Source organism: Eptatretus burgeri, chromosome 11 (genome assembly GCF_056783735.1).
Source record: "Eptatretus burgeri isolate ZD-2024b chromosome 11, Ebu_testis_v1, whole genome shotgun sequence".
NCBI classification, from domain to species: domain Eukaryota; kingdom Metazoa; phylum Chordata; class Myxini; order Myxiniformes; family Myxinidae; genus Eptatretus; species Eptatretus burgeri.
In genome coordinates this window covers 98,543,289-98,568,288 of record NC_140971.1, presented here as the reverse complement: position 1 = coordinate 98,568,288, position 25,000 = coordinate 98,543,289, and the positions used below count along the sequence as shown (strand labels likewise).

At 43.6% G+C, this 25,000-nt stretch overlaps 1 protein-coding gene across 7 annotated transcripts in view; it reads right to left on the bottom strand.

Moving 5' to 3' along the window:
• Positions 1 to 3,390: 3,390 nt before the first annotated feature.
• Positions 3,391 to 25,000, bottom strand: part of LOC147017737 (phospholipid-transporting ATPase ID-like) — a 58,113-nt gene continuing 36,503 nt past the window's right edge. For all 7 annotated transcript variants that reach the window (XM_085847618.1, XM_085847616.1, XM_085847617.1 and 4 more), the window contains 4 exons: positions 24,242 to 24,300; positions 4,333 to 4,446; positions 3,766 to 3,864; positions 3,391 to 3,603 (listed from right to left, as the gene is read on the bottom strand). In XM_085847618.1, coding sequence (XP_085703744.1) covers positions 3,538 to 3,603; positions 3,766 to 3,864; positions 4,333 to 4,446; positions 24,242 to 24,300 — 338 coding nt within the window. In that variant the 3' untranslated portion in view covers positions 3,391 to 3,537. The remainder of the gene's footprint in view (positions 3,604 to 3,765; positions 3,865 to 4,332; positions 4,447 to 24,241; positions 24,301 to 25,000) is intronic.

The window sequence follows — 25,000 nt, the reverse complement described above, 5'->3', positions numbered from 1 at the left end:
TGCAACCCCAAGAACACCATCCCAACCGTGAAGCATGGAGGTGGAAACATCATTATTTGGGGATGCTTTTCTGCAAAGGGGACAGGACGACTGCACCGTATTGAGGGGAGGATGGATGGGGCCATGTATCGCGAGATCTTGGCCAACAACCTCCTTCCCTCAACAATAGCATTGAAGATGGGGCATGGCTGGGTCTTCCAGCATGACAACGGCCCGAAACACACAGCCAGGGCAACTAAGGAGTGGCTCTGTAAGAAGCATCTCAAGGTCCTGGAGTGGCCAAGCCAGTCTCCAGACCTGAACCCAATAGAAAATCTTTGGAGGGAGCTGAAAGTCTGTGTTGCTCAGCGACAGCCCCGAAACCTGAAGGATCTGGAGAAGATCTGTATGGAGGAGTGGGCCAAAATCCCTGCTGCAGTCTGTGCAAACCTGGTTTAGAACTATAGGAAACGTCTGATCTCTGTAATTGCAAACAAAGGTTTCTGTACCAAATATGAAGTTCTGTTTTTCTAATGTATCAAATACTTATTTCATGCAATAAAATGCAAATTAATTATTTAAAAATCATACAATGTGATTTTCAGGATTTTTGTTTTAAATTCCGTCTTTTACAGTTGAAGTGTACCTATGATAAAAATTACAGATCTCGACGTGCTTTGTAAGTGGGAAAACCTGCAAAATCGGCAGTGTATCAAATCCTTGTTTTCCCCACTGTATACATACATACACATATATATATATATATATATATATATATATATATATATATATATATATATATATATATATATATATATATATATATATATATATATATATATATATATATATATATATATATATAAAATCCTAGTTATCTGGGTTGAGTTGATTGGGTGAGAGCTGATTCGCTATTCCCTCCATTCATAGGTGAGGGATGTGTGTGTGTGCGTGTGCGTGTGCATATATATATATATATATATATATATATATATATATATATATATATATATATATATATATACTGTATATATAGTTGCAGTTCAAGGAACCGCATTGCCTCCAAGGCAATGGCATCCAACATATCGTGGTCCCTCGACAGTTATTCCATTAATATACATTTAGATAGTCGCTTCCCTTTTGTGTTGCGGGACAACGGGACGTGCGTTGCGGGGATCTCAAAGCTAGGTTTGCTTACACCACTAACTTCATTTCTACTCTTCTTTTCTGCTTATTCCTGAGGTAAATCCGAATTTGGGTCCTCACGTCGGCCAGCAGGCATTGCGCTCGGACGCCCGATCGGCATAGCGTGGCACAGCGCTTCCTCAAGCGATCCCTCAACCCACCTTTTGCGGGAAGTCATAGAGTATGCTCGGCAGCTCGAAATGATTGGCTCGAGTTTATGATAATCTGGGATGAGATTGCTGGTTGCATTGAAAAGGCATACAAACGAATATCTCTTAAAGAGGCTGCACGGATGTTGTTTTTCACAACACAGAAGCAAATGACTTAAAAATCGGCAAGAGCGTGGCTGGCAGCTTGGTGCCAATAACTACCTTGTCAGAAGCTGATAATAGAAAAATAACAACCTTGCCACGTTGTACAGGACACAAGTGTGCAAGACACTAGCGGCTCGTTCTTTTCAACACATTTCTGGATTTCATTATATCGGGCGAGCGCTGACCACGTGCTTAATGGCAGATCCGCGCGCACTGTGCTGAACATGCTCACCTGTGCTTAGCTTGTGACAACTTATTATCGTACAGAGCAGGGCACGAATGGCACATCTTGTTCTTGTCTGTGCATGGGTTTACCTTAACACCTTACCGTCAGTCCTCGCTGGTGGCCGTGGGTGTTCTCCACGGACGGCGGATATATCCTCCTCGCCTCTCTGGCCGGCGAAGCCGCGATCAGGCAGGGGCGTGCTGTACAGCTCGGGCCGCGTGGCGCGTCATGGAGCAGGCACATTGACCATTGCAAATCAGGGGTGCCCTTTCGGCCGGTCGTCGGGGTACGGCCCGGGAGTTCGTGCAAAGCAATTCATGTCGCGGAGTTCGGTGTGGGGCGATTCTTATCATGTCGTGGGGTCGGAGCGAGACTGTGCCACAGCTTAGGGTCATCTTACCGGAAGTGGAGTGGAGCCGCTTCCGGCCATCGCGGCCAGGCCACGCGGAGGCCGGGGCCAACCAGAGCGCCCAATTCAGGTGATGACGCATCGCTTTGGTGTGGTCCCCCACTCTGCACTGCAGGGTTTATAAAAGGCGGATCGCGAAGCCATCCTCTCTCATGCGCTGAATCTCGACTCTGCCTTCTTCACCCGCCCTACTGTCGTCATTGCCTGCGACTCCGCCTCCACATCGCTGAGTCCACCCACCCACCTGGTCCCGTCTCCCACTCCGACCACTTGCTCTCAACTCCGCCTTCCGACCCAAGCCCCTCCCTTCACGTCCGACGGTCGTGTCTCATTCTCTGGACCGATGACAGCTGCATGAAGTGCCACAGAGAAAGAAACGGCATGCCAGCTGTCAGGGAGGTATTGCCCAGTGGAGCATACCCCCAAAAACGTATTGGTGGTGTGATCGGGCAATCGTACAAGGTATTCAGAGACAGTTAGCCTCATCTCCTCCCCTCCTTTTTCTCTTCATCAACTCCTCTTCATCAGGTTGCACGCGTGTGCGTGTGCGTCCTGGTGCCTGTCCTCGCAAGTTAAGATTGCAGAAGATTATTATTATTTTGGGTTAAGTCTGCTATGTGTCTGCTTTTGTCAGTTGCTTGTACATTGTCGCACCTCACATTTCTTCCTATCCCAGCATTACACACAATAAAACTACTATTCACTGTACCACATAACTTTCCTCGTCTGCCTGTAATAAATTATTATTAGAAATGTTCCCAGCTCTTTTTCGTCTTTTCTTTCATTGATCCAGCATGGTCCGAATCCTTGCTTTGCCCTGACTTTCTTCCCAATGATCCGTTCCTTTAAGCATGGACATCCTTAGCAGTGTCGCTCGGCTGCATCCGATCCGGTAAAGTGATCCGGTTCGGACAAGGCGTACCGACTGCGTGTTCCCCGGTAATTAAATCACGTGATTAATTAGGTAACCCAGTTAACCCATCGACGGGAGGACCCTAGGTCACGCGGTTGAGTTATTGGCATTCACGGTCAGTTAGCGACACACCGCATCACAGAATTATCCATGTGCAATGGCCTACAATTCCGGAGAGTCTGGTGGGAGCCGAGATAGCTTCACCCCCCCCCCACCCCCTTGTGGCCCTCTCACCCGACCCACAACAATATATATAATATATATATATATATATAAATAAAAACATTTCAGATTTTCTTTTTTAAGTAATTTGTAAAAATTTCTAAAAACATGTTTTCACTTTGTCATTATGTGGTATTTTGTATAGATCGGTGACAAAATAATTTCAATTTAATTCATTTTAAATTCAGCCTGGAACACAACAAAATTTGAGGGGTGGGGTACTCTGAACGCATACGCACACACACTCTCGTAAGGACTAGCTTTGACACGCCGAAGGGTCAATGTGAACTTACTTGCTATTGATGAGTACTTGAGACTGCCTATTGTTAACCTGGTTGTCACTTCGATGGCGAAACTAGAAAAAAAAATAATCATAAAAAAGGTGAATATCAATCAATATGGTGCATGTTATGCTCTCTTTAGAAAAAGAAAATTACAACTGCTCAATTCCTTTTACCCCGAAAACCCATCCTCGATTTAACAATCTAATGTTACATCAAACCAATTGTGTGCTCACCAGGTCATCAGATGCATCTTTCACAGCAGTGATGGTAAGAACCAGCACGAGAGGCACAATGGTAGTAAACCATGACAGTGAAGAGATTTGAGGAATCAACTGTGGACAAACAAAGAACAAATCAAAGGAAATTTATTTTGGCATTTGTGTGGAAAAACAAACTGAGACCTACAATGACTGTCAGAAGCTGTTGTGCAACTGTGCCGATTCTAACCGTTAGCCTGATGCCAGTTAAAAACAATCAGTGACCAGTTCCTTCTGGAAGAGAAGTTTAGAAAGAGATGGCAAGGTGCCCAGAGCCCCTAAGGTTGCCAAGTTTCCGGCATTGGAACTCCTAGAAAGAAGGCAGGACGAGTATGTGCAAAGGCAGATGCCAGATGTTACCAATGCCAATTGCTCGTTTCCACTACTCACTGCCCAACTTACCATGAAGTGTGATCCATAAATGCAATCAAGTATCCTTTATGTCTCCCTACTGCTGCAGTGAACCAAACTGCATACAAAGAAAGAAAGAAAGTAAAATTGCCGAAAAATGGCCCGACGTGGTGGTGGATTTGTGAGGCACACCTGTAGAATAAGCAGGAAGAGAAAATACGCATTGGCGACGCGCTGGAACTGCTCAAACAGGTTGACGGGCAGGAACGTTACGACGTTGTACTTGGAAGTTTTGATACGGTTGTGCTGCGGGAGAACACACAATTGGCAACCGACCTTGTGTCTGAATCGAAGCACAATCAGCTTCAAAATTTACATCGAGGGGGTCACACCACCTGGCATATAAAACAAAATCACTTGCAATTATAAAATCACATCAGAGTAAGTGACTCTTAACATCCGTAACATGAGAATGCTTCACTTTCCAAAAAAGGTTCTCCATACAAGTACTTGTGGCTCGCCGTACAAAGCACAGAGCAGCGGACCCACAATTGCATGCAAACAAAATGCCACAATGCCAAAAGACAACACAAAGCAGATGTTGCTCACTGTTCCACATACCCTGCATTGTGAGAAAAAACGCCAACTCACACAAATTGTTAAGATATAATTCCTGCAAAAGCATGTGGAATACGATTATTTAAAATGTGAAACCACCACCGGTGGATGGAGGATAACACCGCACATTACAAAAGATCAATTTGCTTTCAGAGTCGACATCGACATCGACCTGCACTACATCATCAGCACGTACTTACAGTGCACGAGGCAATGTAGCGGCAGTTTGCCACTTGTTACCCTGGAGTAGTTAGTTTTGCACGGATGTTCAACGTGAATACGTTCACAGCTCAAAAAAAGGTCAATCTGCTGAATGCTTGGACATTATTATGTCAAGATTAGTACAAACCTGTAATTACATTTCATCTCTCCCGTTATACTTTTTTCCACTCTGATTCGTGGTTAAAGTGCTGCCCGTTATCTTCAGCTCGAGTTATGGACATGGAAAGTTTTCACACACAATTTTATTCATCATTCTGTACCACTTAAATAGATTTTAAATTAGATTAGAAATCATCTCCGTAGCATGTCATGGAGGCTGTGTCTGTCTGTGTCTCGACTACCTTCACACCTTTGTTCTTCTGTCTATTTGTCGATTCCAACCTCTCATTTTTTGCTCAATTCATGCTTTCTAACCTTTTACATCACATATAAATAAATGTCCCTGGCGCCTTCACAAATCACTTGTAGCAAGTTATGCTCGTCAGATCATGATCACCAACACGCTAAGTAAATACCGTTTTACCAGACGAACTGAGAATCGGTCCGCTTTCAGTGCAAGCTACAAGCCATGTGATCTGGCATATTGCCACCACCCCTTTGAGCCTCCGTCCGACCAGCCGGCCGTGCATTAAACATTTCCATCCTTGGCTCGGCGGCTCATTTTTAGTGTCTGGGCAAAGTATGGATCGCTTCCTGCAGAAGCCAAATTAGCCACGAGCTGCCTGCAAGCTTCATCCATCAACGAGTAAGATCTCATATATTGGGCGTGTAGAGCTTGAATAGTTTTTTTTTTAAATAATAATAATAAAAAAAGGGGAGCTTTCAATGAACTTTCAAAAAAGGGGAGTGCAATCAGTGCGTCACAACGAGAGTTTGTGCCTTTTATCTATCACGCCATACCTGAAACTTGAAGAAATGCGTGCTCCATGAAACTCCTTTTTATAGCAGCATTTACAAAAACTTCCTGATTCTCATACAAACTGGGCCAGGCCAAAAGGTGAGCGGGTTCCTCACTCTCCAAATGCCAAAGGTACGAGGACACAAGCCCTCTGGCTCATGCGATATGCTGCATGCTACAAACATAACAATCGACCACAAAGGCGTTTGAGGGAGGATTCTCGAGCAGAGTACGGAACCACTTTCCTGAAGCAAAGTATACACGGTGGGAAGAAATAAGAATTATTTTAAAAAGTAATCAAATATTTTTGTTTTCGGCCAAAGAAGAACCCAGTTTTCCAGCACATAATTAAACCACATTCTGGAAGCAAACATCATCTATCAAGTGGTGGGCGGATTGGGCTCCGCACAGCACATCTAATATTTGGTAACCTTATTCAGCATCACCCGTAGGTCATCAGTTCATGAGCCTTTTGCGAGAAGGTTCAAAAATAAGTAAAAGGCTCAGAGTGTCTTCATCAATCACACTCATTTTCTCTCATGCTGGGCAGTGGCCAAACGGCCACTCATTCACCTTCATCTTTCTTTCCTCCATCTATCCTGACTATTTCAGGCAAATAAGTGTTGCTCCGCATTACGCAAGGGTAATGTGTTAGTCTTCACAAATATGTGCAAGGATGTGTGAGTGACAAAATGTTGACATATTTTCGAGCAACAACAATGGCACTGTTTTCATTCTGGGCATTCCAAAAACAAGAGGGGTCTCTTTATGACAGTTAATTAACTCACAATAAACATCATCACCACCTTGGAACATTCAAATGACTGTGGTTCCTGAGAATGTCGGGAAAATACAAGGCCACCAGAATGAATCAAGTGTACAGTTCATGAATGGAAGGTTCACTAACTCATCCCATCCTGCATTCAACTTTTCTATCGATTATCTCAACACTGGTACACTGATGTGCGTGCTCAAGCTATAGCAAGAAAAACACCTTGAATTGTCCTGCTGGAAGGCACACTGATGTGCGTGCTCAAGCTATAGCAAGAAAAACACCTTGAATTGTCCTGCTGGAAGGCACACTGATGTGCGTGCTCAAGCTATAGCAAGAAAAACACCTTGAATTGTCCTGCTGGAAGGCACACCCTATCGATTGTACCTGTAGTTTCTCCACCAAGCTCAGAACCCGTCAGTTCTCACAGGGATGCGGCTGTACCGCTGCTGCAGTGCTTCCTGGAGGTTAGAGCAGTCCTTTGTAATTTGTTCAAGGTGTCTGATAACTCACCTCGTCTTTGCAGAGGACACTGGGATCATTAACGTCCACCAACGGCAGGCGGGACTCCCGTTCAAGGTCCATTGGAGGGACAGCACGCACACTGATGAATCATCCTGCCTGTGAAACATTGTGATGAGTTGAAGCTGGATCGAGATTCAAACCCAGGCTAGACGGCTGAGAAGTGAGGGAACCCTTGTCTATCTGTCCTACAAAGAGAGCCAGACTCACCTGCAATCAAAGTTCTCCATCCTCTCAGCATCTTCTAAAATCTAAAGCCTCGTGGGAGATGTTCAGGCCAAGCTGTTAGTCTGTGTCTGCAACACATTCCCCTTCAAAAGGATTGAGTCATGCTGGATACTGTTCAAGACAAATCAGAGTTCTTAAACTCTGTACTTCTGTCGTTGAAATGGCATCGTTTTATTGGTTGATGAGCAGGGAGAAACCCTGTGTGAATTTATGGTTGGTCTGGGAAGGGGTGAGGTCACTAGGTGGACTGTGTACCTGGTCATGAGAGGCAGTAAAAGGTTGGCGAACAAACAGGGCAGTGAATGTTGCTGAGGAAGAGGAGGAGAAAGAAGCAGGAGCCATTTGGAGCTGAAAGGAGATGCATGTAGGAAGCCATTAATGTAAATTTGGCTCACTCCCTAGATTTCAAACATTTATTAACTACATTTAGTATTGAACTGGAATATGCTGAGGCTCTGCTGTAGAGCTCTTCCTCGAGCCAAGAGCAACGTGTCGATATGGTTAAATAGGTTATATGTTGATGGAAAGCAATTTGAAATAAGTTGAGCAATAATATTGAATTGGAAAAGGGAGGAGGAAGTTGAGGAGGAAGTTGAGGAGGAAGTTATCAAAAAGCTTAACCCGAGCTCGACATCTAAATTGCTAAAAATGCTTTCACGCTACAATGCTGGGATGGACTATTTCTTCAAAAGCTCCAAAAAGGCAAACAACAATAAAAAAAAAAATAATCAAGACAACCTCGAATTGACTTTTTCCACTTTTGTTTACCGAATGGTTCCCGCCACCAACCTTCCCCTCCCGACTCCCATTCCACTTAATTTTGGACACAAAACATTCTTAGGCATGGAATTTAAACAATTAAAATGATCAGTTAAAAGTATAACTTCACCTGAATGCTTCTGCTTCTCAAAATATTACAAATATGTCAAATTACATCCACAACAGAGTGCAGGTGTCCTTTGGTGAGAAAGGACAAAAATCCCCGACATGATTTTTTGGAAAAGTCCAAACAATGATTGTTTTTACCATACGTGTGCTTGTGTTTTTTATTTTTTTTAACCATATACTGGTTTTGAAATCCCCATGGACTGTTCTGCCAGAGTGACATTGAGGATAAGCTTGGTGGAGGGGGGGTGGGGGGGGCTCATTAGCATTGCTGGGCAGCTCATCTATGAGAAGGAAGCTGAATCAAAACAATTGCAGGAATCCTTCTGACAGATGCCCTTTCCCTTTGTTAACCAGTGCAGTGGGTCATCCTTGGGTAAGGTGGACTACCAGACCTAATCCTCCGAATCAGGGTTACATGACGCTGTGGTCGCAGGTGGTGGACGGCACATATTGCCATTCAGGGTCTTTGTGCTCGGCAGAGGATTCTCTTGTGGAGAACAACGGCGTAGGTCTAGGATCACCCATGTGGTATAATGATCACCCATAACTACCTGGAAGAAGCAAATGGCAAACCACTTCCATGCATGCCAAAAGAAAAATAAATAAATAAATCATGGTCAGAAATCTAAAAGATAAAGCTATATGGTGCTGGATGATGAAAGCCCCAGTTTGAAAGCATCCCAAATGGAGACCGGGGAAGAGCAAAGTGTTTTGACGAGTATGACTGGCAGTTGGGATGGGAATGGATCAAACCCACAAGGAAATCCAGTCGCCGAGGTTGCCAGAACTGAAAGTTGAACTCTGAGCTTCACTATCCATCGTTCACAAAATTGAGACTTGGAATGAATAAAAGGTCGATGAATCAAGAAAAGTTCGATGAAATGAAGAAAGAGGAGAGGAGAACAACTGAAATTTTGGGGATAAGTGAACTTAGATGGACTGGTTTGGGTCTGTTTCAGTGTGACAATAACAAAGTGTTCTTTTCTAAACACAGAACCTGTAAAACAAATGGAATGGCAGTGAGAAGATGGAAGGGTCAATACGAGGATACAGTCCAGTCGATGATAGGTTAACATCAGTGAGGTTGAAAGGACATCCAGTGAACACCATCGTGACATCCAGTGAACACCACCATCATGACATCCGGTGAACACCACAATCATTATGACATCCAGTGAACACCACCATCATCATGACATCCAGTGAACACCACCATCATCATGACATCCAGTGAACACCACCATCATTCAGATATATGCTCCAACTTCTGCAGCAGGTGAAGAAGAAAGATCTCCTCTTCTTCTTCTTTCGGCTGCTCCCGTTCGGGGTCGCCACAGCGGATCATCCGTATGATCCGCATAGTGATTTGGCACATGTTTTACGCCGGATGCCCTTCCTGACGCAACCCTGGTCGCCTCTTACGACACAGGGATATGGTACACCTATTTTAACCGGGGTATACACCGGCCTAGTATACTGGTACTCATTTCGCCGACCTCGGAAGGATGACAGGCTGAGTCAACCCCCTGGTGTATTAATTTAGTGGCTCAACGGGGCTTGAACTCAGGACCTTTTGGATCCCAAGCCGCTGCCCTAACCACTGCGCCAACACCAGGCTCGTGAAGAAGAAAGATATGGAGGAGTTTTATGGAAAGTTGCAGGAACTGGAAAAACAAGTGCCTAAAAGAGATGTTTCAATTTAATGGGAGACTGGAATGTAAAAATTGGACAAGCAGAAGCACCAGGGATTGCAGGAAGGCATGGACGTGGTATCCAAATTATCCAAAATGACCACCACCCCCCCCCCGCCGCACCCCCCTTCTAATTCAATACAATATGTTTCAAATTATTATTTACAATTAACATATAGCCTAATTAACCATATCCACACATTGCACTTGGCCCGAGTAAGAATGCAGCAGACCCTCATAATATGCCAGTTCAATACTGGATGTAGTTGGAAACATTTTAAATCCAGTGAGTTGACTTTACATTTCTGACTTACCACATATGCATCTCCTGTCAGCTCTGCATGGGTCTGCTTTTCTCTCCTCCGAGCCCTCACCAGTTAGTATCCAAACTAGAACGGCACTCAGTAAAGCACATACCTCCACCAGGTTGAAAGGTTTAAGTTTTGTATTCTACTGATGGGCCAGATCTGCATCCAGACCTTCACCAAAATCGAAACAATTCGCCTGTGTCACACACACACAACCTGTCCACCAAGTTTGATCCGAAACCGTCCATCATTTTTTGAGATATCTTGCTCACAGACAGATAGACAAACAGACAGCAGTGAAAACATAACCTCCATTCAACTTGGGTGGCAGAGGTAACAAACAAAGTGAATGAAGGAATTAGACCACCATGTACATTGGAAACACCGACAGCAAAACAGACTGCTATACTTTGGATACATAACCATTTGGAAACACAAAAGTCTGGAGAAGTCAACCATGCTGGGTAGGTTGAGGGAAGAGGAGGAAGAGGCAAACCTTGTATGTGCTTGATGGATGGGTTAATTTAGTTGTTTTAAAAAAAACAAAAAAAACATCAATTTTCCTATAAACTCAACCCCGCAAGTCTCATTGAACTTGGCATCAGTTTTAGCACAAACATATAAAACTTCAGCATCTCTCGTTCGTTCTTACGAACAATGAAACGACGTACCAAGTGATGAAACTAGTTGATAATGTAAGCAACGGCATCGCTCTTCAATGTTAACCCTTTGAACCCTGAGCTGCTTGGACTTTTGACTTGGACCCTCACCCTGGGCTTCGTGGATAAAAATCCAGCCGCTCGGCTATGTGGACGTTTGAATCAGCGGCGGTAGAACGGCCACTCGAGTTCAAAGGGTTAAATATGGTGTGTCCCTAAACCCAGCTGTTGCTATGTTTATCCGCTCTCCATAGTGTTTTCTTGGCTCAGTTATGTTTCGGTTCTGTTATCTTGCTCTACCACAAGCCTCAGCTTTGTGTACAAAGGAAAAGGTGGATCGTGCGTATGTACATAACAAACAATAAAGTGCAACAAGGCGTAGGACATTGCGGTTCAACCTCTATCGATTACAAACGTTCTATTACTTGAGCAACAACCACGTAGCGACTACACCTTGTGCCATACACCTCTTGTGGTTTTGACTGTGAGAATGCCTCATCCACATTTCGGTAACATCATTGAGCCTTTTAACCTAATTTAATGTTTATTTTCCTTTCAAGGACCGTGAAGGTTAAGCCACACATTGTGATTCATCCGACAAAGTTGAAATCAACAATTCAGATGAAAAGAGTTCCTTCAGGCAGTCAACAGATGACCTTTCCTCCTCATTTTCCGCTTCATGCTGCTGTAATTAACGTACTAAAGTTTAAATATCAAATTCCTCACTGTGGAAGCATAGTCACCGAGCCACACGTTATTTCATCTTCTTCTACCATTTACATTTGTGTGTACTGGTTTGATTTACATCACTGGGTGAAAAATACTTTTTGTCAACAACAACGTTGCTCTCATCGAGAAAAATCAAATGGCAGTCAGAGAATGTCCATTGATCATAAAATGTGAGTTGAAACGTTATCTCAAAACCATGGTTATGCTGCTTTATGGATGGAATTATTTCATTTCCAAGTAACTGCACAAACAACACCGTCGTACCTATCACACTTGACGTTGTGCATCAAGTGGAACATCTATTGATGAAAGATAACGTGATATAAACATTGATAGATGGCACACAGATTTCCCTGCCTTTTGAAAAATTAAAAAATAAAAACAATATACAATTTGCTTCCTATATGGTTATGTCGCAACATGGGTGAAACTGCAGAACTTTTGAAAAACGGAAAGCAACGAGTAAAATGACTCATGACTGGGACAATTTTTTATAGCGCTAAAAAGCGTGAAAAGTTGCATTTTTTTTTTTTTTACCAAATGTTGCACGAAAAAGTTACTTAAAATCCATGCCCAGAGGGCTGTGGTTCATTCAGGTCAGGTCAGGTATTGGAGCATGCACCAGAGCAGTGACGGTTCATTGCTGTAATTGTAATAAACAGAAATACATTTCTCAACATTTTCGGGCGAGAAGTTACGGTCCTTCGCTAGTAGCTTTTTTAACATTGAAAAAGAGCGCTCAACGCTCACCGAAGTAACTTGACACTGTTGCAACTTTGCGTACAAACTTGTTGGAATGTCATCGTGTGCCAGATACATGATCTGCTTTATGTCCTTGTTCTGCTCCAATCGCCTCTCCAAATAAGACGCGATTCCACATGGATCAGAGCCGAAGCAGAGCGATTTCAGATCGTCAAAAGCATCAGAGATCGTATACGTAGAACTTTCGCATTTAGTGACCAGCTCAATCAGGCATTTGTAGTCACAATCGATACTGAGCAAGTCCTTCGCCAGGTGTTCTGATGCTATCGATTCCTTCGCTCTGGTAACAAGCAAACCATCACCCTGAAATTCCCTAATGATTCTCTTGACGTCAAGAAAACTGTCAGCACAGTAGAAAGCCACATTTAACCATTTACGATGGGTTGAGGTGTGTATCCAATTGCAGCAAACTCCTCCTTACAGTCTTTGTTCTTGACTACAGCACCCTTGATCCTGGAGATCACATTATTGATGTCAGAGAAGTGGGCTCGAACCTTTTTGGTGCAGTTATGAAGTAGATGTGCAGTACACGCGACATGGAGTCGTCACGGGTACATTTGCTTGAGGAGGCATCCAGCAGCAATCATGTAGCACGCAGCGTCGCTCAAGAGTAGAACAAAATTCGACCGATCAGACTGCAGCGTTCTGATGGCATCATCCAATGCATGTATTATTCTCTGTGAGCTGACTGAGGCTGGAAGCTGCTTGCAGTGCAGCAGGAAAGTCTTTTCTGGTGATTCGACATTGCCCACGAGAGTATTAATATACTTTGCACCTGCCACCTCCACTTCATCGATGACCATACACATGTTCTTCCCCTTGAGCAAGTTCTGGATCCGCAACGATTCTTTCTCTGCCATTGACGCCACTCGCGATGGCCAACAGGACTCCGAAGGTGAATTGTAGCCCATGAATTGAAATCATGACTTCACCTCCGGATTATTGAGTTTGTAGATACTGTAGATATATCTGCTGAGAGAAAGCTCGTAACTACCCGATCAACAAATTCTTGTCCCTTGCTCACTTGCTCAGCTGGCAGCAATGTCTGTCGAGGTTTGATTTTCAGCATCCTTGGCTCTCGTGTGTTTTGTACTGTCGCGATGGTTCAGAACACTGGACCGTCGTTCGTGGCACATGACTGTAGAACATAGCTTGCAGAACAAACTGTTCCTAAAGGAGAAGGAGATTGGGACCATACTCTGTGCAGAGCGTTGGTGCTGCTTAAGTAGTCTCTTGGGCTATTGGGCACAATCCTGGATGGGACGCCACTTCGACACAGTATACCAGCAAGCTGGCAGTCATTTTGCCGACCTCGGAAGGATAACAGGCCGAGTTAACCCCACCTCGTATTAATTCAACAGCTGAGCGGGATTTGAACTCAGGACCCAAGGATCCAATGCCCACCACCCTAACCATTAAGCCAACACCAGGCATTCAACCAGAAGTTACTATGAACTCAGTTGGAAATTCTGCTGCATCAGCTCGTACTTTTGCAATCTAAGCAGCAGCTTCCTTGGGCATAATTGGCAAGTAAAGCTGACATCCTTACAATAGAGAATAAACTCGATATTTAAGTAAAAGGAGGTAAGATATAACAACTTGATAGCAAACGGGAACACCACAGCAACACATGATAGGAAGTCAGCTCATTCAATGCACAGGTGATACTCGGTCAAAATGTTGTTTTTATCGCCACTTTACTCAGGCACGGCGCCACATGACCGAGCATTTAGCAGATTCAGCCACTCAAGTGTGATTAACGCCAGAAGTTACGCTGATAGTGGAAAAGTTGCCAAGTTGCTAAGTTGCAAAGTTGCACTAACGAGGAAAAGTTGCAAAAAAGTTGCACTTATAACTCGCTCCCACTACAACCTCAAGCAAAAAGAAAGCGATATCTTTGCGTTTCGTGACATGGGAATTCCGTGAAAAAAAGTTGCAAAAAGTTGCCCCTACTCATTACTAGGGGGTTCCGGGGGCATTTAATTCGGCGTTTTATTTATTTATTTATTCATTGCACTTCAAGAATGGTCTCCGATATCCACCTGGGAAATTGGAAATCATCCAATATCACAGCATGACATTAAAAGGTGCAAAAACGGATTAACTTCACTCCAGACCAATCAGCTTACGCCCAATCATCAGCAAGGTCATGGAATCCATCATCGCAATTAACATAAAATCATTCCTTTTCTCCACCAGCCTCATCTCAGATCACCAATCCGGATTCAGACATGGTCACTACCTTGGACATGCTGCTTCTACTCTGCCACCAATGGATGGAGGCCCTCAATGTCAGGCATGAGATCAGGGCCTTCTCTCTGGACATACAGTGGGGAGAACAAGTATTTGATACACTGCCGATTTTACAGGTTTTCCCACTTACAAAGCACGTAGAGGTCTGTAATTTTTATCATAGGTACACTTCAACTGTGAAAGACGGAGTCTAAAACAAAAATCCTGACATCTCTCATCCTTCTGACAGATAGACAGCAGTCTCATCCCTCCCCTCAAAGCTCGACAAAAATCACAAACTGGTCAAACACGATTTTGTTTATGTATCCATATTGTCAACCCTTTGCATTCTCCCTTACCCATCATCGTTGCCTGTATCCCTTGTTTGTCCATCTCTGTCTACTTTCACCCTCTACCCTGTTTTTCTTTTTGCTTTGTTGTGTCATCGCTCTTCCACGAGTCTGGACCGTGTATAAAAAATAAACAAACAAACAAACAAATAAATAAAGGTAAATGCCCGGACATTTGTGGCACTTTACAGGAACATATCCCCACAAATAGCGGGGTCCGACAGTATGCAAAAAAAAAAACACAAAAAAAAGGAAAAGTTTGACCTGTACACCTTAGTACAAGGACAATGCTTCGAAATAATCTTATCAATACAATACGTTTAATGAAGTTTAAATGTGACAAATATTGAATGTATTGCTATGTGGAAAGGAGTTGGGGGGTGGCAGGGGAGTACATAGCTAAATCATGTTAAAAGTAGGATGATCGCATCAGTTAGATTCACTCTGATATCAGGGATATTTATCAGAGTAAGCTGTCTTGTTAAATGTGCACCGAAGAGACAGTGAGCATCCATTATAAAGCAGATTATGGGAAGATTGTTGTGTAAAACCTCCTATAAATCAGGCAAGGCCAGGTGATGTCTTGTGGCACTGGGCATTGAACACTGAAGGACAACTGGAAAGCACAATGCACTTTAGGAGGAACGACCATTGCAAACTGTTTGGCTAGAAGGCCACGTAAACCGTGGTGGCGAGGTTCACTGCGAAGCCCTGGTTGAGGGCGGAACGCTTTCTGCTGATGTTATGATAGCTACGTGCAAGGACCATAAACACACATCCCAGCCAGAAGATAGTGATGCCCAGAGACTGCCACCGACCAATAATGGGAACCGCCACCCATCAAGACGGTCCCACAGATTACGAGGTCTATGTTCACACGAGGCATGGAAGTTGCAGCTTGACTCTCAAGAGACTATCATCTCCGTTCTCCCTTTACTTTGGTTGCTGCCAAAGGAGGATGTGTTGGAGAGATCCTTCCCTGTGCTTGGCTGCCATCTTCACCACATCACTTCTGCCATTCACCGTCCAGAGCCAAACCAGCCCTGTGTGCCAGCAACCTTCACGCCACTGGACCGGACCATGCCTGCCACAAGCCCTCACTTGCCCCTTTGTATACGTCTATGCCATGAATAGGTTAGGCCTTATTTATCTCTACTGTGTGCAATGCTGCATGTCCCTTTCATTCCTATCAGTATCATTTGACCCCCAGATCTGTACCATTTATTCAACATCTTCTCCACCCGTTTCCCTGGATACTTTGTAAATAACCCCTTTTTAATTACAAGTGTTTTCTTGTTTTCCTGCCTTCCCACACAAACACTGCCAGGTTCGGGTTCATTGAGTGATCCTTGAGGAATCATAGTATGCATTCATGAATTGAACGCAGAATTTTAAAGCCGTTTCGGTCCTCTGCAGGGGTCTTAGACCACCCGGCTCAGTCAGTCCATGTTTACAGGAGCCGTCGGGCATGACAGTATAATAGTATTGAAGTAAACGATAATTTTTAGCCGCGTCTCACGTAGCGAACGCTGGCTCTAAGAGAGCTCCGCGTTGTTGTTGTTGTTGTTGTTCTTCTTCTTCTTCTTCTTCTGGTGAAGACAAAACCTTTATGACGCGGCTCTTGGACACATTTGTCCTTGTTCGCCGCGTCTCGCGTAGCGAACGCTGGCTCTCAGAGAGCTCCGCGTTGTTGTTGTTGTTGTTGTTCTTCTTCTTCTTCTTCTTCTTCTTCTTCTTCTTCTTCTTCTTCTTCTTCTTCTTCTTCTTCTTCTTCTTCTTCTTCTTCTTCTTCTTCTTCTTCTTCTTCTTCTTTTGGTGAAGACAAAACCTTTAGGACTCGGCTCTTTTATATACAGGATCCGGATTTCCTTAATATAAATACTAAACACCTGCACACATCCTCGCATTGAGGGTGCCTTTTGAGAGCATCTATCATGAACTTTTAAATATATTCGGACATTTGCTTTAAAGTTTCAAAATGTTCACGTTACTATTTAAAGATTATTCCATTTAATGTGTTGTAATTTCGTAAATACAAGATTTTCTCGTCATGAACAGGAGCCTCCATGACGGGTCTCGCTATTGGCTCCATCAAGGCACGTGACGAAATATCGGAAGTTGTTGGTATTGCCTTTAGGATGCGGCTCTTGGACATATTTGTTCTTGTTACTCTTTAGAGTCCTCAATTTTGCAGCCGCCTGTGTTATGAGAGACATCATAAAGGTTAAACAAACGGATTTACATGAGTGCACTTCCCAGTGAGTTCCAAAACTGGAATATATACGATTGGTCCCTTCATGGTTTCTGAAAGCAAGGCTGAAAATAATTAAACAAACATTTAACCAATCTCAGCCAACACTCCATGCTTGAGAGCTAGAGTAAAGGCTGGTCTCGACAAAGTTCTTCAAATGAAGTCAGGTTTACCTTCACCCCCCAAAAAACACACATTGGCTGCCTTGCACTTTGGTGACCTGGTCACAATCGGTCGCTCAGCAAAGCAAGCAAACTAGTGAGACCATGAAAAGAAAAATGCAGCAGATTCGAAAAGGTATGTCGAAGATTTTTCAGTCAAAAAGAGAAAAGAGCGAAACGTTGGCCAACTATTGACAAGTTTTGTATTTCCGATTATTCATACAAGCAGAGTACCCACACTACGGGCAATCTTGTTTCAAGCATGCAACACGTTCTGACGCATACATTTATTTGGGTGGTGTATAGGTAGCTGACAGCAATGCATAGGCAAAGCAAAAAAATAAAAAAAAATAATAATAAAAAAAAATCGAGAAGGGCACTCGGTAGAGCACAAACCTCCACCCCGCAATGCCTGATCTACGAGAACATATCAGACACAATACATTTTTGAAACATTGGGTTTGGCCCTTTCTCTCAAGGGTGAAGAATCACTTTACAAATTTAATAATGCTCTTGTCCACATCAGGATTCGGATCTTCAGCAAAATAGAATCAATTCGTCGATGTAACACACCCAACCTGTCCACCAAGTTTCATCCGAATCCATCCACATGAGATATCCTGCACACAGACAGACAAACAAACAAACAAACAAACAAACAAACAAAGAAGACGTCGTGCAGAGCACGAGACTTGTAAAACCCATAAAACAAATTTGATCTCAAAAATATTTGGTGGTTGAATTCAATGACCAAATATGCAAGTCCTCTTCAAATTTCAAGCCAATCGGATGAAAATTGAAGATTTTAGAAAAACCACCTCAGTTGACCTTTGGCCCATGTTGACCTTTTGACGTTTTGACCTCATAAACAAAAAGCTTCTTCCTTAATACAAACTCTACCATGTGGTGAAGTTTCGTGAACATCAGTTTAAAATTGTGACCTGTAGGCAATAAACAGACAAAATAACAAAATCGCCAAACCAATATACTTCAGAAAAATCTTCAATTTTGCAGGTAACAAAGACAGACAGATGTGAAAACATAACCTCCTCCACCTTTGGTGGTGGAAGTAAAAAAATACCCCAGGTTACGTGCAAGGACCAAAAACACACCTCCTGCTTACAATTCAAAACACCTCACTGCACTGCAAAACGTGGGACAGGAATACTAGATGTACTGTAAATGGTGGAGACTTGTAATACCCTCCTACACCTGGAGGCGGCGCTACACGATACACATTTACATAGAGAATTTGTGTCCCCCCATCCCTCCCCCACCAGCGAAAATAAAACACCTCTATGCATAAATTGTGCTCATGCTGACCCGATGTATCAAGTCTGGATGTAATCAGCCCACAACCGTAGGGGTAGTAGCGTGACACAAACAAACACACACACACACACACACACACACACACACACACACACACACACACACACACACACACACACACACACACACACACACACACACACACACAACTTTGGAAAGGGGAATTGAATCTCAGGATGCTTTCTTGATCTTTGAACCAACTTGCTGGAAAGAAACTCGAGTTGTTCAATCCGTTCTTGCCTTTACTACCCTCAGTTGTTTTTCATGGCGCACCATTTTAGCCTCAAGAAAGGAGACGACGGATTCCGAAGGACTGTCAATCTCCTAGCCGCAACAAGTTGGTGGTCTCTCGTCCGCTCACACCTGCCATTATGCCTGGCATTGGCTTAATGGTTAGGGTGGTGGGATTGGGATTCTCGGATCCTGAGTTCAAATCCCCCTCGGCTGTTGAATAAATACCAGGTGGGATTGACTCAGGCTGTCATCCTTCCGAGGTTGGCAAAAGGAGTGCCAGCTTGTTGGTATATTGTGTCGGAGTGGTGAACCGTCCAGGATTGTGCCCCATAGCCAAGGAGACTGCTTAGGCAGTACCAACGCTCTACACAGAGTATGGTCCCAATGGATGGACACCTGCCCTTGCCACTCCCAAACTCTCCAGATCACACATGGCTCCTCAACCTGGATTATTCGTCATGACCTCAATCCTCAAGAAATCCTCACCTGCTCACTTTCCCAAAGTCCAGATCGGATGCACACCCGTAATCATTCGTCCCACCTTTAACTCCACAACTCCAAAATAGTCTTCCTCCCTTCAAATGAGCTGCTCATCACTACCTAATTCGCTCATCCATGCACATCCAAGTTCTTTTCCAAATGATTCATTCCCAGTCTGTTCCTCTCCGGGCCATAGGAAATTGTATCGTCCCCCCCCACCCTCCCCCATTATTGCTGCTTTTGTATGTTCACCCCCACCTGCATACCCTTTGGTACTTTGTAAAAGTGTTGCACTTTGTTCTTAAACAATAATAATAATAATAATAATAATAATAATAATAATAATAATAATAATAATAAATTTAAAGCAGTGAAGCCGCTTCAATATTTCACAATGTCGCTCCTTCCATCCGGACGCCCGTCAAAAATGAAGAACAACAACCATCAATTCTAAGGTTTTCTCAAGGGTAACTTGAATGGGTTTCGTTGGTTTCTAGGCTTTGCCGATTTCATATTAAACATGCCAAACTGAACCGCTTCCTTCAAACAAAAGTGATTTTTTTTTATTAACTCTTTAAATAAAATTACCCCCGTGTGAGGGTGACGGTCATCTCTATAATACCACAAGTTCTCAATGTTCAGTTATGACCGAAGACTACTGCGCAGTTCAACTGCGCAGCTTGCTGAAAGATGACTCGGCATTTTGGCGCGCACGCACAAAATTATATTTTGAAAATAAATGCCGACGTTTGCATTTCGGGTTTTGAAACTTTTGCACCTTCGGCAGAAAATGTATAAATATAAAAGGCTAAAAATGTGTTTTATATTTATATTTCATTTCTCCTTCCTTCCTTCTTTGCGAATCGCATCGGCGTTTTTGGCCAGCTTCCAGATCACGTGACGATCAAACGGGAAGGAAATTCAAAAATCTGTCCAGTTAGATACAAGATAATATTTTCTACGATCATAATCAATAAAGTTGCCGAATATCTTGTAGAATGGCAGACAAGATAGGTTTTGAAAATGGCGATTTTTATAACTTACGTGACCTCGTGACCTCGTCCCTGACCTTGAACCCGGACAAAAGTTATATCGTTGTGCAACACTCATCGACCTCTACCCACATACTAAGTTTCATCAAGATAGGAAAGAAAAATTGACGGATGTACGGACGGACGTACGGACATTTGGTCCGGCTTTATTAGGTCATCTCGGTAGAGATGACCTAAAAAGGTTGCCTCAACAATTTAAGTTGCTACATCCAAGTATGACCAACGGAACGAAGGAATACGTCAAAGAGCTTGGTTAAATATTTCCAGCAAACATTTCAGAATAAAAACTTTGGAACAAACTGTACGATCGACAAATCAAATGTAAAAGTTACCATCAATGGTCATGGCAGGAGGGTGTGAAGTATAAAAAAAGATTAATTCCTGCTATATTAGTGTCGTGTTGGCATTAATCAAACTGCATTCCACAACTCTCACATGTATAAATGAATAATAACATTTATGTTTTTTTTTAAACAACAAACAGATTCTACTATCATGCTCAAACACAGACACTTATGAAGAACATTATGTTCCAGAGAAGTGATAAACACACTGGATAAAAACGTTCCATCGACACACAACCAATGAGAGTCTCACAATAAGGTGGCAACAGAGCATGGCTGTACGGTACAGACGAGTTTACTGAGATTGTATAAAACTCAGTTTATCAACATGCCGATCACACTATTCTCACAATACAAAGCATCCAAAACAAGAACACCTTTACACGAGAAATGTGATCTCGTGGGAAATAAAATAAAAAATAATAATAAAAACTGTTCAGCTCATATAAAAGGTGAAAAACATTGACGTGCTTACATTTGGGGATTTGCCCTTTCTTCCTCAGAGCAAAACGGAATAGGAAAAGGTTTTCTATCATCTCGCCCTGAGGAAGGGCCTGGTCCCAAAACATCGGTGCTTCTCGAGGTTTCTATTTATTTATTTATTTATTTATTTATTTTTTTAACGGTGGACAAGCTAAACTGTTATTCTTATCAATGCAGGTTGTTATTATTCATCGGTCGAATTAAAACAGGAAAAGTTTATAATTTTCAATTTTGAAAGCTGGACTTGCGAGTCGATAAAGCCGACGTTTTGGCGAGAATCCATTCGCCTTGCTTACGGCAGATGTTGAAGTGAAGAAGCTCGTTTTGAACCGCAAGCAAAAAGGTGGAATGTCGAAACTGTGTTTCCATCTAAATCTTGTGTTCCAAACCCATCGGTTTCTGTACCCACCTTACCCAGTCACACCCAGCTGTTCTTGGACTCTGTATCCATTTCTCCTGACAAGGTGGAGAGCTTGCTGTCAAACCTCGACTCAGATTCTGCAACTGGTCCAGACGGCATCAGCCCACATGTCCTATTCTGCTCCTCTGCTCTTGCTCACCCTCTCTATGTTCTGTTCACCCTCTCATTTACTCAAGGTCATCTGCCATCTACTTGGAAATCAGCAAACATTACTGCCCTGCATAAAAAAGGTGCAAAAACATATCCATGCAACTACAGACCAATCATCAGCAAGGTTATGGAATCCAACATCGCTTCAGACATTAAATCCTTTCTCTTCTCCAATGGCTTGATTTCCAATCATCAATTTGGTTTCAGACCAGGTCACTCTACCCTAGATATGCTGTTTCTGCTCTCCCAACAATGGATGGAGATCCTCAATGCCGGACATGAAATCAGAGCCATATCCCAAGACCTATCGCATGCTTTTGACACGGTCTGGCACCCTGCCCTGCACACCAAACTCTCCTCCTATGGTATCCAAGGCCATCTCCACTCATGGTTCACAGACTTCCTCTCCTGTCGCAGTCAACGTGTGGCCCGAAATGGAGTTCTTTCATCCCCTCTTCCTCTCCAAGCTGAAGTTCTTCAAGGCAGCGTTCTGGGCCATGTTCTTTTTCTGGTTTTCAGCAATGATCTCTCCGACTCTCTGGAAAATCCTCTTTATCTCTTTCCTGATGACTCCACCCTCTGCCGAACCAACTATCATCCCTCTGATCAACAGGCAGCAGCCTCTTAACTCTCTGCAGACCTGGATAAAATCACAAGCTGGTCAAATACTTGGAACATGCCTTTCAATCCTGACAAATCTCACACTCTCACTATATCTCTCCAAAAGAACCGCCTCACTATCTGCCACGATCTTTCCTGTGAATGCCACGTCTCCAAGCTGCCCTCCAAAGCCAGTCACCAAATGGGCATCCTACATCGTGCAAAGGCCTTCCTTGGTACACCTAAGCTCCTAACCACTTACAAAGCTTTCATTCGCCGTCCGATGGAGTACTGCTACCCCACTTGGGGTGGTGCTCCTGCCTCACACCAAGCTCGTCTTCACGCTGTGGAAACCAAGGCTTTAGGATCATTGGTATCTCTCATGATGAAGCCGAGTCTTTGGGCCTCTCACTCTCTCACCAGAGGCAGGTCGGTGGTCTTTATGTCTTCTACCATCTCCTCTCTGACCTTGCCTCCCCCCTCCCCCTCGCTCTATCTGTGATCTGTCCCCCCTACATTTCCTGAACGTGCTCAAGGTCCACCAAACCCCCCCCCCCTTCTGGTGAAACTGCCAAAATGAAGAATCACTGCTGAACACCTTCACCCTTTCATTACCCCTTTTTCCCCCACTTCTCCCTCCAGGCCTTCAAAACAGCAGTTCACCACCATCTCTTATCCTCATCTTTACTACCCCCATTAATCCACCCCAAACCCACCTCAATCAAATTTACTGTTTTCCTTCCTGAAAGGCCCTGCTGTGTCCATCTTGTTTACCCTGTGTACCCCACCCCATCCCTCTCCATTCCCCAGATCTCTTATTGTCTCTGTTCCCCACTATTTTGTGCTTCCCTCTCTCGCCTTGTTACATGTTTGTATGTATTCGCTCTTACACGAGCTTCAACACGGTATACAAAACAAACAAAAAAACCTTAGTAATCACCACATGACCTCTGCCGGTGGTCGGATCAGTTGGTCTGTAGACCAACCCGGGTATCATACGACGGTTGGACCTCTTCACTTGAACATCTGCCATGACCAAGACGAGTGGATTCTTGCCAAAACGTTGGCTCTACTGACTAGTAAGTCCAGCTTTTTTCAATAAAAACTTTTACTGTTATTCTTATGTTTGGTTGTTTTTACTTCCTCAATCTCATCAATCTCATTGTACCCACAAAGGCTTCAACATAGCTGTTCACCACCATCTCAGATCACACTCCCACCCCAACCCACCCACAACCATGATCTTCTTCCACACACATTGACCCTCCACAAGGCTACCCCTTCCCAAATTTCCAGTTTTCCTTCCACTTCTGTGACAGAGTTTGTGGCTGGATCCATGTTGTACACCCCCCTTTGTTCTCTCCTAGTCTGCATTTCGCCAAGACTCCCTCTATTTTTTTTCTCTCAACCCTGCTGTTGGTATGTCCCCCACCCTGCCCCCCTCACTTTCTTTCGCCTGTTATTTTCATTCTGTTACATCCTGATCCTTTTTGCGTTCTACCTCCGCCATGAGCCTCAACACTGTTTAAAATAAACAAACAAACAAACAAGTAAATAAAACCACATTGCCACGTGCACATTTATTTTTAGATTTAATCAAAATACAATGTGGCCTCATAACACAATTCCCGATTTCTGCTTTAATAGTTTATGCCTCACGTTTACAAGGCAAGTCAGAGAGCGACGATTGCAACAATGATGGACGAGCACTCACCGCGTACTGAAATTTCTCATTGTACTCCCGGTCGTTCGCCCGCAACCTGCGCTCTTCTTCTGAAAGAGAGAATGAGTTGGAACCACAATAAGAAATGACACCCTCATGGAAGAAAACTTTAAGAGCACAAATTCAAGGTGAAGACTGACCATATGCCATTGCCATTGCCTGAGATTGTTCGCAGTTTACTCCCTCTTATCAAATTTACATCAGAGTGTTATTGAAGGAGGAATGGTGGATCATATTCAGGGGAAGGTTTATACTTTGGAGGAAAGGACATTATTTAACATCTCACTTGGATTAGAACCCAAAAAGTGCTAACATGCCAGACATGCATACAAATACACTGTTACGGCTGTGGAAATTCGCAAACCACCATTCAGGGCCCGTAGGTGAGATATCTCTAAGTACATGTGTAGTTAGCCCCAAAACCCATTGTATAGAGGGCGTTTATGTGATTCATTGGGGCTGCGACGCTTTGAGATAGCCGTTTTTCTGTTCTATCTTTATTTTGAACCAACCACGTCTCAACCGCCATCACACAACAACCACCTTAACCACCACGCCAGCCATCGTCACCAACTACAACCACGCTCCAACCCTCAGACAACAACAACGCCAACAGCCACAACCTTTACCTTCACAACTCAATCCCACATCATCGCATCACCGCCATTCCCAAACGGCACCATAACCATCAAACCACCACCGAAAACCCTGCACCACCTTCGCCTCTCCTTCTACGGCCATTCTCGCACC